This window comes from Adiantum capillus-veneris, chromosome 13 (genome assembly GCF_014529385.1).
Source record: "Adiantum capillus-veneris isolate H3 chromosome 13, ASM1452938v2, whole genome shotgun sequence".
NCBI lineage: Eukaryota > Viridiplantae > Streptophyta > Polypodiopsida > Polypodiales > Pteridaceae > Adiantum > Adiantum capillus-veneris.
The window spans coordinates 23,932,767-23,946,673 of record NC_140943.1 but is presented as its reverse complement, the minus strand read 5'-3'; the positions used below and the strand labels follow the sequence as shown (position 1 = coordinate 23,946,673).

General features: G+C 41.2%; 1 protein-coding gene across 3 annotated transcripts; it reads left to right on the top strand.

Annotated features, from left to right (window-relative positions):
* Positions 1–969: 969 nt before the first annotated feature.
* On the top strand, positions 970–2,836 carry LOC147443710 (peroxygenase-like). Of its 3 annotated transcripts, none has more exons than XM_086526515.1 (6): positions 970–1,214; positions 1,568–1,657; positions 1,757–1,842; positions 1,920–2,014; positions 2,105–2,230; positions 2,329–2,836. In XM_086526515.1, the coding sequence occupies exons 1-6, from the start codon at positions 1,133–1,135 to the stop codon at positions 2,492–2,494; spliced, it is 645 nt and encodes a 214-aa protein (XP_086382641.1). In that variant the 5' UTR covers positions 970–1,132; the 3' UTR covers positions 2,495–2,836. The 3 variants fall into 3 exon arrangements, with proteins under 3 accessions (XP_086382641.1, XP_086382639.1, XP_086382642.1); XM_086526513.1 differs by lacking the exon at positions 970–1,214 and adding an exon at positions 1,238–1,298; XM_086526516.1 differs by lacking the exon at positions 970–1,214 and adding an exon at positions 1,240–1,379.
* Positions 2,837–13,907: the final 11,071 nt, after the last annotated feature.

Below are 13,907 nucleotides of genomic sequence, written 5' to 3'. Positions count from 1 at the left end.
ACCAGTCTCAAGCACCTCTTCCCGCGTTCGTTGTTGCATCTTGAAGGCAAGTCATGTTCTGCGAGCAATCGGCATGAATGAGCATGAGCAGGAGCAAAAAAATTTGTTGAGTGATTCCTATTTGGGATGTGGCTCATGGGCCAAGATTTTTTCACCTTAATGCTGAAGTGGTCTCTTGGCATTTCTACATGCAATCTGGTCTCTTAGAATGCAGTGATAGACGACATCTATGTTTAATATTGTGAACTTTTGTTATGACAAGAAAATTTTGTGAGTGATTCCAATGTAGGATGTGGTTCCTTGCATGAAATGTGTTTCAGATATGGTGTGCTTCTGAAAGAGCGAAAATTTTAAATAAGCAATTTGTATCTAGGTTGATTCCTTGGAGTGCTTTGGTTGCACTTGGACTAAGTAGGATGGGAGTGTTTTCAGCTCGATGCAAAGTCGGCATTTTTCGTTTTGGTGAGGATTGCGTATTGTAGAAAGCTGTGATTGTTGAAGGGGTATTTTGAAAGTGCTAAATTTGTTTGATGAGAGCTCCGCATGTGGGACGTGATCCCATAGAGTGCATTGATTACAAGATGGTAGGAGTTTGGTCAACGCCGGAGTGTTAGATTGTTTTGAACTCAATGCAAAGTCGCTTGGTGAAATTCCAATTTAAGATCTGGTTTGTTGGAATGCATTGTAGGGTCAAGAAGCATGGGCTATTTTCAATGAAAGCATGTATAATTTCTTTCAAGAAGCATGGGCAAGAGGTGTGAGGTTGTTTTCAGCTCAATGTTGGTCTTTTAGAGTGTGCATGTTTTCTTCATGTCAGACTTTGAATCTAGCCGAGAGAGAGAGAGAGAGAGAGAGAGAGAGAGAGAGAGAGATCCTTAGTTTTTTAGATAGCAAATGTTACTTGGAAACTAAGGATGTGAGATACTTAAGTGGGTTTATTAGAATCCCTCTTGGTTTCACTTGCACGCTCTCTCTCTCTCTCTCTCTCTAAGCTATTGTGCAGCCTCACTTGGAAGTAAGAGATGAGGCAAGTCTTATGAAGCAAGTTATGTGAGGCTAATTGGGTAGGCAATGTGTAAGCAGCCTTACATAACTTGCCCCGGACAACCGCTGTCGTGTTGAAGAGGAGACGATGACCCGACGAACAAAGACTTGCTTTATAAGGCGGGACCAGAGATGGAGTTGCTTCTACAAGCCTCATCTCTTACTTCCAAGTGAGGCTGCAGAGAAGCCTAGAGAGAGAGAGAGAGAGAGGCGTAGCTTGCAAATGAAACCAAGAGGGATTATAATAAACCTGCGTGAGTAATTGTGTGTGTGTGTGTGTGTTTGAGAGAGAGAGAGAGAGATGGAAAACAAGGAGATCAAGAATCATGATGCAGGTAGCATTTGGTTAATTGAAAAGTGTGTGTGTGTGTGTGTGTTATAGAGAGAGAGAGAGAGAGAGAGAGAGAGAGAGATACACATAGAGAAAGAGTCCCTCAGTTTTTTAGACTAGCAATGTGAGTAAAAGAGAGAGAGAGAGAGAGAGAGAGAGTTTTCTCACTCCTTGTGCTCTTGAAACCTGAAGAAACCCAGTACACTTCTTCCCTCCAACAACATGTTGCCTTCTTCGATCGCAACAAGGACGGCAAAATCTACCCTAGTGAAACTTACAACGGTATACTCAAAACAATTTTGGTTTCCTTAGTACTATTTCCTTAGTACTGTGTGTCTTTTTTATTCTTATTCTTACATCTTAGCCTAAGCAACATTTCAGGATTCAGAGCTTTGGGATTCACACGACCAATATCCATCTTTGCCTCAATCTTCATCCACTTGGGTCTTAGCTATAAGACTCTCGATGTAAGTCCCTAGTTTCTCTACAAGACCTTTTGAACCATCGACAAAACCGGTGACACTCATGCTATCAAATTTTGCAGAGTCCCATACCGTCTTTATTGTTTCCAATCTACATAAAGAACATAAATCGCGGTAGACATCCGAACGACTCTGGCATTTATGACAATGAAGATAAGTGAGTATATGCAAATCATTACTCTTTTTTAAATGTTTCTTTATAGAGAAATTGGACACAACTTGACAAATGCAGCTAATTTAATTGCAGATTTACACACCATAAGCTTGATGAGCTATTCAAAGAGTTTGCAAAGACATTTCCGGACCGCATTTCGCTCGATGAAATGAACGAAATGAGGAAATCCTTTTACAAAGGCCAAACAATATCTGGAAGGTGCGAAGAGCTTCTTCCGATAACAATCGTGTGAATACTCATTATAACTTCTTCTTTTTTGTGGGTGCTAAATAAAGTTGTTTTTGTATGTGAGACAGGTTGGCATCTAAAGTTGAGTGGCAATTTGCACACAATCTCTTGAAAGACGACAATGGTTATGTAAGCAAAGAGCACATCAAAAGAATTTTCGATGGAAGCATTTTCTACTACATTGAAGAGGAGCACAAGCGGAAGATCTCGGAGGATGGAAGCACAGTGTCATAAACACTTGGGAAGCCAAAGTTTGCAAAGCAAAACCTTATATGCTCATAAGCCTTCAAAATTGTGCATAAGCAACAAATATTTATAGAAATTCTTTTCTTTTTTTTGCAAAACTTACAATTGTGTGAGTGATCGTATTAGAATGCCACCAAGAAATATACAAATCAGCTTCAACCTCATGCTGAGTCTTGAGGGGCAGATGGTTACATCAAAGCCATGGCAAAGTGGGAAGTTATTGCTCGACCGGTGGTCCAAGGTGGCCTCGGAATTCTCTAACCCTGATGTTCATGTCTAGAATATTTATAGAAAATTAATAATATAAGTAAAGTATTATGGTTTGCTTGACTAAGGCGCACAAACATGAAACCACTAGCCTAAGAGTAAGGATACCCAATTCTCTAGCTCTTATGGGGTGTAGTGTGTACAAATAAGGAGAAAATGCAATAACCTTTCTATCACCCAAGTGTGGTAGATTGGTTATCCCAAATCCCTCTTGTATAGCACGTCTCAAGTTCAAGACTTCTTGAATAGATCTTTGAGGTTCTTCTCTCTCTCTCTCTCTCTCTCTCTCTCTCGCCTATTTCCTTGATTGCACATCAAAAACCCGAATTTCTTTTGATCGAATAGTTGCAAGATCCTCAAAGGGAAGAGCGAAATTTGGCTCTTATACATCAAGCTCAATTGGAATCAAGCCTAGCTACCTTAAAAGGTCGCATTTCTTTTGGAAAACCCTATATGGTGAGAGTATCAACGACTTGATTTTTGGCATTGACGGCTACAACCTAGTGAGATTTGGACATCGATTCGTAAACTTGAGCCAATAATGGACTTACCTCACCTAGTGTTAGAAAAAAACCAAGGTCTAACATATTATAGCCGGTTGAAATTGTAAAATCTCGGTAAGATTTTGAGATTTCCTTTTTAAAAAACCTAGAAATTTGCACAAATTTTAGTGTAATTACCGATAAAAGCTTCAAATGACCTTTTAAAAAACCAAGAAACTTGCACAAGTTTTAGGGTAATTACCACTAAATGCTTCAAATTTTGACCTAAAAACTGTAAGAATTTCAAGTTTGCCCTTATTTTCACGATTAGGGAAAATGTATTTTTCTAGCCCTGATCTCACCTTAAACTCAGGCTAATGAATGAACATAAGGCAATTTTTTGGCAGATGAGATTTACACTTGTAAATTTTATTTGAAGTCTCACGTCATTGGCTTTGTGTCCCACGTGCACATGTTGCACCTACCTCTAGAGGGCTAGGAGATTTTGTGAGCCATTCATAGGATCTACATCCTCACAAAATCCATTTGATTCATTTTTTTCAATCTGGGCATCCAATCACTCGAGCAAGTAAAATAAGATAGGAACAAGTCACTCTCATCTTGTAAGCCTTGTGTTAACTAGGTTCGCCATTTAAAAAATATGCAATCATTTATAGCCTAAGCCTAGGCTTGACATTGCATAGATTGACCCCAACATGGGACTTTTTTTTTCGTAAGTGCTTAGTTGAGCTTGAATTGCATTAGTCACAAAAAGTTACAAACAGCCCGGCATACCGTTGCACACGAAACTCGATTTAAAAATACACCATAGACTATGCACCTCCTCAACTACTCTTACTTATTAGGCTTGCACTTTTTATTCCTTCTACAAAGAAGATTCCACCAGCATGACTCGAGAATAGAATCTGTGTCCAGAGGCTCACACTTCTTTTGAAAGTGTAACGCATTTTTGGACTACCATACTGCACTCAATATTGTAGCTCTTAGTTTACATATGCCAGTCAATAGATCCACATTGTCAATGCGTCTAGAGCCCATAGCAAGGTCGTGTATGAACAAGGGAGTTTCAAGATGTATGAACATCCACCTACAAACAGTGCCCATGAAGTTTTTTATTTCGGGACATCCCCAGAACAGGTGTGTGAGGGTTTCATTCGGGTGTTTGCATCTGACATAAGTACCTTTGGCTAGCCCTCTTGATTTTGCCTTATCTCTGGTTGACACGAATCCAAAAAAGACCTTCCAAAGGAATAATTTCTCTCTCTCTCTCTCTCTCTCTCTCTCTCTCTCTCTCTCTCTCTCTCTCTCTCTCTCTCTCTCTCTTCGCATTTGGCTTTCCATATGTTTCCCACTACTTGAGACCATTTTCTTGTAGCAACCTTTTAAACCAGATCCTGTTAGGTGTTCAATCCAAGTCTCTGTAGAGCAAAGTTTTTTATAAATTGATTTAGTTTGGGCAATCAAAATAGTCTTTCTCCAGGCCACTTCCAAGCTTTCCAATCCAGCATTGTGGAGCAGAGAGGAAGGGTTAGGTGTGAGATTTTTCCAAGAAGTCTTTCAATGAGGATCTCCTCTTTGAGTGAGAGATTGTAGCATAGCTTAAGCTGCTCCAAGGATCTCCAATCCCCTTTTTGATAGTTCCAAAAAGAATCCAAGGTGAAAAATCCCTTATTACTAAGACTCCTGGTTATTTCAATCCAATGGTTATTAAGGCCCAAGTCTTCCACAATAGGGCCCAAGGAGATCAGTGTCTAGCCGTACCCTTCCAATACCTAGTATCTTCCTTCCAAATGAGCGCATCATCGGCTTTACAACATTTTTCAATAAATTTCCTAGTAAATTCCCCTAATTGAGACCTTATACAGCAGGGGGGAGAAGTTTGTTGTGTAAGTTGAGGTTGGACCATGAGCCGTCTTTAGACCTCATGCCACATAGGCCTAGCTCTCTTCAGAACAGGCAAGGTGTAGGAAAATTTAACACATAAAGCCAGGTCATGAGTGACAGGGTCCATGATGCCCAATCCACATTAAGCTTTTGGTTTAGCATAGCCTCCCATTTTCCCCATTTCCACGGTCTACTTGCAATCAGTATATTTCTCCACAAAAATTCCTTGATTGACTTCAAAAAGGAATTCTAATTTTTTTGGGATAGTTGCAAGAATGGTGACGTGAAGGTTGTATACGGGATGAATAAGGTATTAATTATCAAAGCTCTACAGTGAAAGGAGTCAGGATGAACTCCCACTGCTTCATTTCCTTCTCAATTTTGTCTTGAACCCAAATGTTGTCTTGCGTGTAGTTCCTTCCCTAATAGGAACCCCTAAGTGTGGAAGATGCTACCTCTCTTAATCACCTCTCGAGTCCATCCTGAGGAATCAAAATTATCACCTTTGACAAGGAAATAAATCTTGATTTTTCTACGTTGCATTGAGACCTTGCCGTTGTGGCAAACACGTGTACAATCTCCAAGGTTTTTCTAACATTAATTCCTTTCGCTTGGAGGAAGAGTAAAGAGTCATGAGTGAATATCTTAACAAGCAACTACTTATCATTTTGGACTTGAATCCCTTTAATCTCTCCTCTTGTTGTTGCATGTTCCAACATAGCAATTAAAGGGTGGGTGCAAGTGGCAAACCAAAGCAGCACCAGGGGGTAGCCTTGACGAATGGACCTCTTGAGATCAAAGTAGACAACTATTCTTGAGTTGAATAGCAATTTTGAGGAGCTCCCTTTCCCAAGAGTTCTTACGGCTTGACAGATTCATGCAATGAACCCCAAAGTTTACAACATTTCTTGCACAAATAACCAGGTTATCCTATCATAGGCTTTATCAAGGTCCAGTTGTAGTAGGATACATTCCTATTTCTTGAATTTAGCATATTTCATACCTATCATGGCTTCGAAGATGTTATCATAAATTGATTTACCTTTGATAAAGCCATGTTGGTGGGGAGAGATGATCTCCGCTAACCCATGGGCCATTTTTCAGAATAGCTTAGCCAACACCTTGTATACCATTGCCATCATTGTGACTGATCTCCGGTGTTTGAGTTGCGAGAATGCTAACTGTTTGGGGAGGATCTTGATTATTCCTTTCTTCAAACCTAATTCAAGTGTGCCTTTACTAAAGGCTCTATTGACCATATGCAAGAAGGATGGGCCCAGATATTCTCAAAACTCTTGGCAGAACCTCGACTGTGATTCCATCCCACCCTAGCGACTTTTCTTTGCCCAGATTTTTGAGCATCAGACAACATTCAGGGGTAAAGGGCCTTTCCAGGTAGTTCGCCCAATCTGAGTCCACTAGTGTTGGAGCGGATGTGAAAATTTTAGCCTTGGCTTCTCTAATTATGGGAGAGGGATAATCTTCCTTTCCAATGATTTGGTTGAGATGATATAGCTCACTATGCCCATCTGATCCGAGTGGCTAAGCTGAAGTCCCTAGTCGAACAAGAAAAAGATGGTATCTTGTCATTTTTACCTTGATCATTCAGAAGAGAGTGGTTTTATTGGCCTCCTCAGTCTTAGTGGTCCTCTCCTTAGCTTGAATCCTAAGGATGTTGGTCTCCTCAAGTTCCCTTTCATGCAAGGACTGCTTGATCTTCAGTCATTCCATGTGATCTAGGTCAGAGGCCTTGCCTTGCATTTTCTTTAGGCCTAACTCCTCATATCTAGATTTATAAACTAAATTTGCATGGTTGTTGGCCATTTTGAGCATTGGTCCCACTCTCTTGTTTGCAGTTTTTATTTTTTACTGAATCTAATCCATAAATCTGACCTTTCCTTGATGATGTCTTGGTTCAATTCTTCCACAGCCTAGGACACCATTGCTAAATTGAGCATTTTTTAACAGATTTGGGTAGGTGATGAGTAGTTTCGAGGAAAGTGATCTGAGATACTTTCATTTACGAGGACTTGCATAAACAATGAAGAAGGAACCCAGTCTCTGTTGTGAGAGAAATATAGCTTGTCCATTTTGGAGGCAAACTGAGAGGATTAGAGATCGTGGTAGGTGAACCTTGCATCATCCTTTCAAGGGTCAGACTTTTAGGCATCATCCAGGGCCCATTTATCTTCTAGGGTGGCCCATTTCTTATGCTCACCCCTCGCAAGAATGCTTGAAACTCTGCCTATCTTGTGTGGAGCACACCATGTTAAAGTCTCTCATCAAGAAAAATTATCCTTCTATTTGAATTTGTGAGAGATCATTCCATAAGTTCGACCTGCCTTTGGAATTATTAGGATCATAAATGCTAACAATAGTGAGCAAGTTGGTATAAACCTTAATAAACACAGCAACCCTCACACGTGTTGATACACTAGTTTTGGCTCTAGAACCATATGGACTTCCATTACTCCACTAAAACCATCAAGAGCGGTGTCGTAAAAGAATAGTAGTTCACCAAGTGATTGCGTTTTCAAAATTGATGCATCAAGGTGGTGTTCCTACAGACACCATAAATTAATATTTGTTCTCCTCTTCATGCATTGCTAGTTCCTTTCTTGCTTCTCTTTTCTTTTATGCCCTTCATATTCCATGACATCATTTGAAGTGTGGGGTTCATGGGGAGAGGGGGATGATTTCCTCAACATCCACCAAAGTCTGCCCTCTCCCCACTGCACTAGTCTCAGGAGAATCCGGAGGTTCTTTAGGATCAATGAACTTCTTTTCAAGTAGCATTTCAAAAGGGATTGTGGAGAGGGATGTCAACAGTCCCTCCTTTTAGTGGAGTGGTGGGAGGATGGGTGCTTTTCCCCTTCAAGGCATTAGTAGCCCTCAGTGGCACGGCTTCCCTTGCCATAGCCTTCACCCTCTTAACTCTCTTCATCCATGGGACTGGCACTGCAAGTATGGTTGTTATTGTTAGAAGTTTAGGTATAGAAGAAGGAAAGATAAAAACATTCTTATTGTCTAGGCATTCAAGGACTTTTAGTGTAATGTTTTGCTTTTCCACGGTCTTATCCTACACGATCGTGTCTTCTTTGTTGCAAGTCATAACTTGTTTTTCCTCCCCTGATTTTTTCTCTTCAGTAATTGTCATCTGATTCTCACTCTCTTCCACAATTTCATTCCTAGCAAGTCCTTGATTGCCATCTTTTTTAATGGGATCTTGCACTTTAGGATTGGTACCTACTCTAGCTTTCATGGGACGAACAATGGGGTTCCGAGTTGATTGGCGATCATCCGGAGGTTCTTTAGGATCAATGAACTTCTTTTCATGTAGCATTTCAAAAGGGATTGTGGAGAGGGATGTCAACAGTCCCTCCTTTTAGTGGAGTGGTGGGAGGATGGGTGCTTTTCCCTTTCAAGGCATTAGCAGCCCTCAGTGGCATGGCTTCCCTTTCCACAGCCTTCACCCTCTTAACTCTCTCCAGCCATGGGACTTGCACGACTGGTATGGTTGTTACTGCTAGAAGTTTAGGTATAGAAGAAGGAAAGATAAAAACATTTTTATTGTCTGGGCATTCAAGGACTTTTAGTGTAATCCTTTGCTTTTCCACGGTCTTATCCTACACGATCGTGTCTTCTTTGTTGCAAGTCATAGCTTGTTTTTCCTCCCCTGCTTTTTTCTCTTCATTAATCATCATATGATTCTCACTCTCTTCCACAATTTCATTCCTAGCAAGTCCTTGATTGCCATCTTTTTTAATGGGATCTTGCACTTTAGGATTGGTACCTACTCTAGCTTTCATGGGACGAACAAAGGGGTTCCGAGTTGACTAGCGATCATCTTGATGTTATCCGAGAACCAACTAGGCAAGCCAACAAATTCAACCAAGACAGGATGGAACTCCTGGAGAGACTCTACCAAATCAAATATTGGCTCCCATGGAAACACACCAGATTGTTGTCCTGTTAAAAGTAAGGGGAACTTTTTCAAGGATCCTCGAGACATTAATGTCCTCCTTGAATCTAACAGAGAAAAATCCCTTGGCACGGTAAGTAGTACTTTCAATTGCACTACCATGCCTAAGAAATTGTGGACTCTAAATCCATTGAATCATTTTGTACCTCTTTGGGACTATCCCATTGATGGAGGAATTTCTACAGTAATAGCTTTTGCAACCTCCACCTGCTGCTGCGAAAGAGATTTCTTTAGTGCATTAAAGGCTCAATCCGACAACCCTTCTTCAAATATCCCATTGGTCTCAGCCTGAGAGCTAGTCCTTTTGTTACCATTCGGGTTGGTCTATTGTCATTTGTCTATTAACGTCTTTCACTCAAGCCAAGCCTTTTCATTCTTCAGCTTTTTATTGCTCCCATCACTTGATGTCACAGCAGTAGTGACCTTGGCTGAGTTCTCAGAGCAAGGACCCTTCAATATGATTGCAAAAGATATGCATGGTCTTAGAGCTGAGGTACCAACCGCCTCTTTGCTACCATTTGTAAAAATTGTTCCCTGAGGTACTTCAACTTTGAGGGTCTTCACTTTGAACTTAAATCTTTGGGTAGAAGATGCTTGGTTGACCTCTTTTCCTTTGGATGAGAGTCTCTACTACATAGCCCCTACTACCATTGCACAAAGCTTCATCACGGCAAACCTAGGGAGGACTTCATCGTGCAGCTTCATCATGCCCCTTTCCTAACTCTTTAGCTTGAGACATTTTGGATCAAGGTTTAACTTTTAGGGGAATATTAATATTAAAAAAAACCTAGGGAAACCAAGGTGCCCTCATTTTATGGACCTCTAAATAACCTCTAGTCGTTCTCCACATCTTTTTTTTTTCCTGCCATACTCACAATTGTGAGTTGAGAGAATTTATATTAACCCTATAAGAATACAATTTCCCTCAAGCAGTACATGTGCCTTGAGGGGGCTAGGGTTCTGTTAGAGACATGTACACAAGAAAGCCTACCAGATGTGTTAGACCTATCCTCTTGAATGTTCTAAACAACTCAAAGCATGCATCAATCCTTCATCTTTGTCAACTACCCCTCCTACCATGTGAATGAGCTCAGTGCTCAATCGTACAATATCATCAAAGAGAGCTACCTCCAGTTTGCCTCAAAGACTTGAAGGTTCTTGGACTTCCATAGTTGGTTTAGGTAGTAGAATCTGATCATTTGAGTGCATACCAAAATAGCCTGGCTTTGGATACCACGCCCTCCCAAAATCAGGTCATCCGTAAAAAAGATGATCTTTTAAGTCCTTCTTATCCACTTGCACACCCTAAAGGCTAGTCCCCGCAAAGTAGGGCACTTGCAAAATTAATGAAGGGGGTCTTTCAAGGCTGACTTGCAGCCTAAGCAAGTGCCAGAGCCAAACCCTCTAGCTTGCACCTTAGTCCCAGTGGGAAAATCTCCCTAGAGCACCTTCCAGATGAATAACTTTATGTAATCTGGCCCTTTAGTCTCCTTGATGGTAGTAACCCTCTTTTACCAGCGTTCTTTGGACCGATTTTTCTTCCAAATTCTATTGATCGGGGCAAACCAATCAGCTTTGTACAATAACACATTATATGTACTTCGGATCTTGGGAAGCAAGAACACTTTGTTTTTCGGCCAATGCCATGCTCTCCAATCTATTTCTAATCCGCATACATAAGAAAATGAGGATGCTAGCACTTCCAAGAGTCTATTAATCAGAAGACTTTCGTAAATCCCAATTTATGTTCCATCACCATGAGCTCCACATCCTTCTAGCAAAAGCTTCTATCATCCTAGAGATGCGAAAGCTTAGAGATTCCTTTGTTGTTCACTTGCCGTGCAACTTCCCTCAAAAGGGGTCCAGGAGCCCCTTCCAAGTTTGGAGAGCCATGGGGACCAATTGTAGAAGGAACCCTTGAAGTATTTGATATTCTTTCCCCATTCCAAAGTTGACGCTTCTTTTGTTAAACTTTAGTGCTAGTTCCCCTGTGCATCCACCAAGCTTAAGGGATGTCCAACAAGGTACTAGAATCTTGTTCACATCGTGGCCATCTTCCATATGCCCCCTTTTGAGGTAACCTTTTGTTGTTTATCATATCACAGGCCATAATAGCCCACTCCTATTTTTGGTTCGTCAAAGAAACCACAAGTTTGGCACACAAAGCTTCTGTATGCACCATTGTGTCAATAATCTTGATTCTGCCTTGATTCTTAGGTCTTGCTACCCATTCCCATCTCCCCCATTGGTAAAGGTTTGTGGCTTTCATGTTGCTTTTCCATAAAAACTGCTTTATAGGCTTCAAGAATTATTTCCAATTAGATTTGCTCATTTTTAGCAGCAGTGATACAAATGAAATGTACGGTATCATGAAAGCAGTGATCATCGTGACTCTATTATGGAGGGGAGGAGCACAAAATTTGATCTTCTCATTTTGTTCTTAACTTTGGTCAAGAGCCAATCAAGTCTCTATTTTTATGTAATGCCCACTCCAAGTGGAGCACCTAGGTGTCTGAACACAGCGCCCTTGCCTATAACCTCTCCAAACCATCCGCGGCGTCGAAGGTGTCTCTTTCTAAGAAAAATATCAGTCTTGATGTTTCAATAATGCACATTGAGCCGAAGCGGAGGCAAAAATTTGAACAATCTCAAGGGCTCTTCTCAGTGTTTTTGATTCAACTTTGAGAAAAAGCAAAGAGTTATCTACAAAGAGCTTTTCCAGCAAATGCTTTCCTCCAAGCAGTGAAAGACCTTGAATTTCCCATTTCACCGCACTATCCTCAAGTGAAGTCACCGGCGAGTGAGAGCCAATAGCAAAAAGTAGCGGGGCAAGGAGGCAGCCTTGCTTGAATGAGTGCTTGACCTCAACTCTCCCACTATCTTGTTGTTGAAAAGGAGCTCAAAGTAAGTTCCTTCCGGCAACATTCGGACAATCACAAAATTTTTGGGTCCAAAGCGCAGAGCCTTCATGACTACCTCTATGTATGACCATGAGATTCTATCGTAAGCCTTATCTAGATCAAGCTGGAGTAGGACACATTCTGCTTGGTGAAAGAAGCGTATTCAATACCAATCATGGCATCCAAGATGTAGATTGACCTACCTTTTATAAATCCATGTTGGTGGGGTGTGATGATTCTATTCAAGGTTGGAGCTAGCCTTAGAGCAATCACTTTAGCAATGATCTTGTACGCAATTGTCATCATAGAGATAGGCCACTACTAGTGCTTTAGCAAAGAGTAGCAAACCAACTTGGGGATAGGTTTGATCAACCCTCTTTTCAAGCTAGCATCCAATTGCCCCTCAACTAGAGCCCTACTAGCTAGTTGCACTATCGGGATTTAATATCCTCCCAAAACTTTGAAGAATTTGGCAGTTATTCCATCCCACCCGAGGGACTTTTCTTTCCCCATAGCCTATAAGGTAGTCCAACATTCATCGATAGAGACAAACCTCTCCAATGCCTTTGCTTCAGTAGGTAGTAGGTCACAATTAATTGTACCAAGAAACAAGGTTCTAGCCTCCCCAATCCCATGAGCACAATCTTCTAGTTGACCAATAATTTGACTGAGATGGTCGAGCATGAACTTGGCCACTTACAACATTCCCCGTCTCATTAGTAATTAGGGTAATAGTGTCCCTTCTTCTTTTATCTTTGAGAGATCTAAAGAAATGTGCTTGGTTAGTGGGTTCGGGTTTGAGGACAAGCTCTCTGGGCTAGTAGATGGGTCTTATTAATCTCCTCAGCTTGCAAATTAGCGAGACATTCTTTGGCCTCCAGCCATCTTTTGTTTCTTCTTGAAGAAATCTTCCTTCTTGCTTTCTTTTGGCTAGTTCCTCCACCTCTTCCTTCAGCTCCCTATTTGCATCCTCTCAAGCCTTTTTCACTTTGGGTCCTACTCATTTTATCACGGATTGGATTGTACGCACCAAGAGGGCCAGGCTTGAGGGTCAGCGGCTCCCACATCTTGCCTTAATTTTCACATGGCCGTCTTAGCTAACGACTTGAAAAGGGGGTCCTTAAAAAGATGATTCCTTGATACTAACGTTTTCTTCTTTCCCCTTGGGGAACATGCATCTTTATAGGCCCTAGCTATGTGTAGCTTAAGAGGAAAGTGATCCGACATGATTTTGGAGGTATCAAAACATAGCATCATAGATGAGGGAAGCCATTTAGCTTGATGGGAGACGTAACATTTGTGGGTGGCCATCTTGTTGGACTCGAGCACTTCATTATCCTTATTTATCTCATATTCACCTTTCTTTGCAGCTTCAAGATCCATCTTGGAAACAATCACTTCTTTGAGTGCGGACGCTTCTATCTGTACTGTTTTGTCCTCTTTTCCTTCCCTAGAGACATTCAAGTGGCAGTCTCTAGCAAAATGCCCAAACCCATTGCACTTAAAACATGCTCCAAAAAATGTATCAAACCTAATCACTTTCATACCTTCCCCTACATTGATCACCGTTTTCTAGAGGAGGTTTGCATGTATCCCAACAAATGCACACTTTATTTGCCGCTATCACCAACTTCCTGTGTGTTTATACAAACAAAGGGATACCCAAGGTGCTAGCAAGGTCTCCAAGTTTGTCCCACAACTAGACTGGCAAGTTGAAAAAATCCACCCCCACTGGGCATAGATCCTTGGAGGCCTCAGGTGATTCAAAGGCCGGGTTCCATGGTAAGATGCACACTAGGGAGTGGTTGAGGTACAAAAGTCTTTTGGCTAGGATCTTGTCAATCACCATGGGAGCATTGAACCTA

Coding starts and splice junctions, on each gene's coding strand:
- LOC147443710 (XM_086526515.1), top strand. CDS start 1,133: ATGACCCGACGAACAAAGACTTGCTTTATAAGGCGGGACCAGAGATGG. Junction 1,215..1,567: donor GCCTCATCTCTTACTTCCAA/GTGAGGCTGCAG, acceptor TGAAACCTGAAG/AAACCCAGTACACTTCTTCC. Junction 2,015..2,104: donor ATTTATGACAATGAAGATAA/GTGAGTATATGC, acceptor ATTTAATTGCAG/ATTTACACACCATAAGCTTG.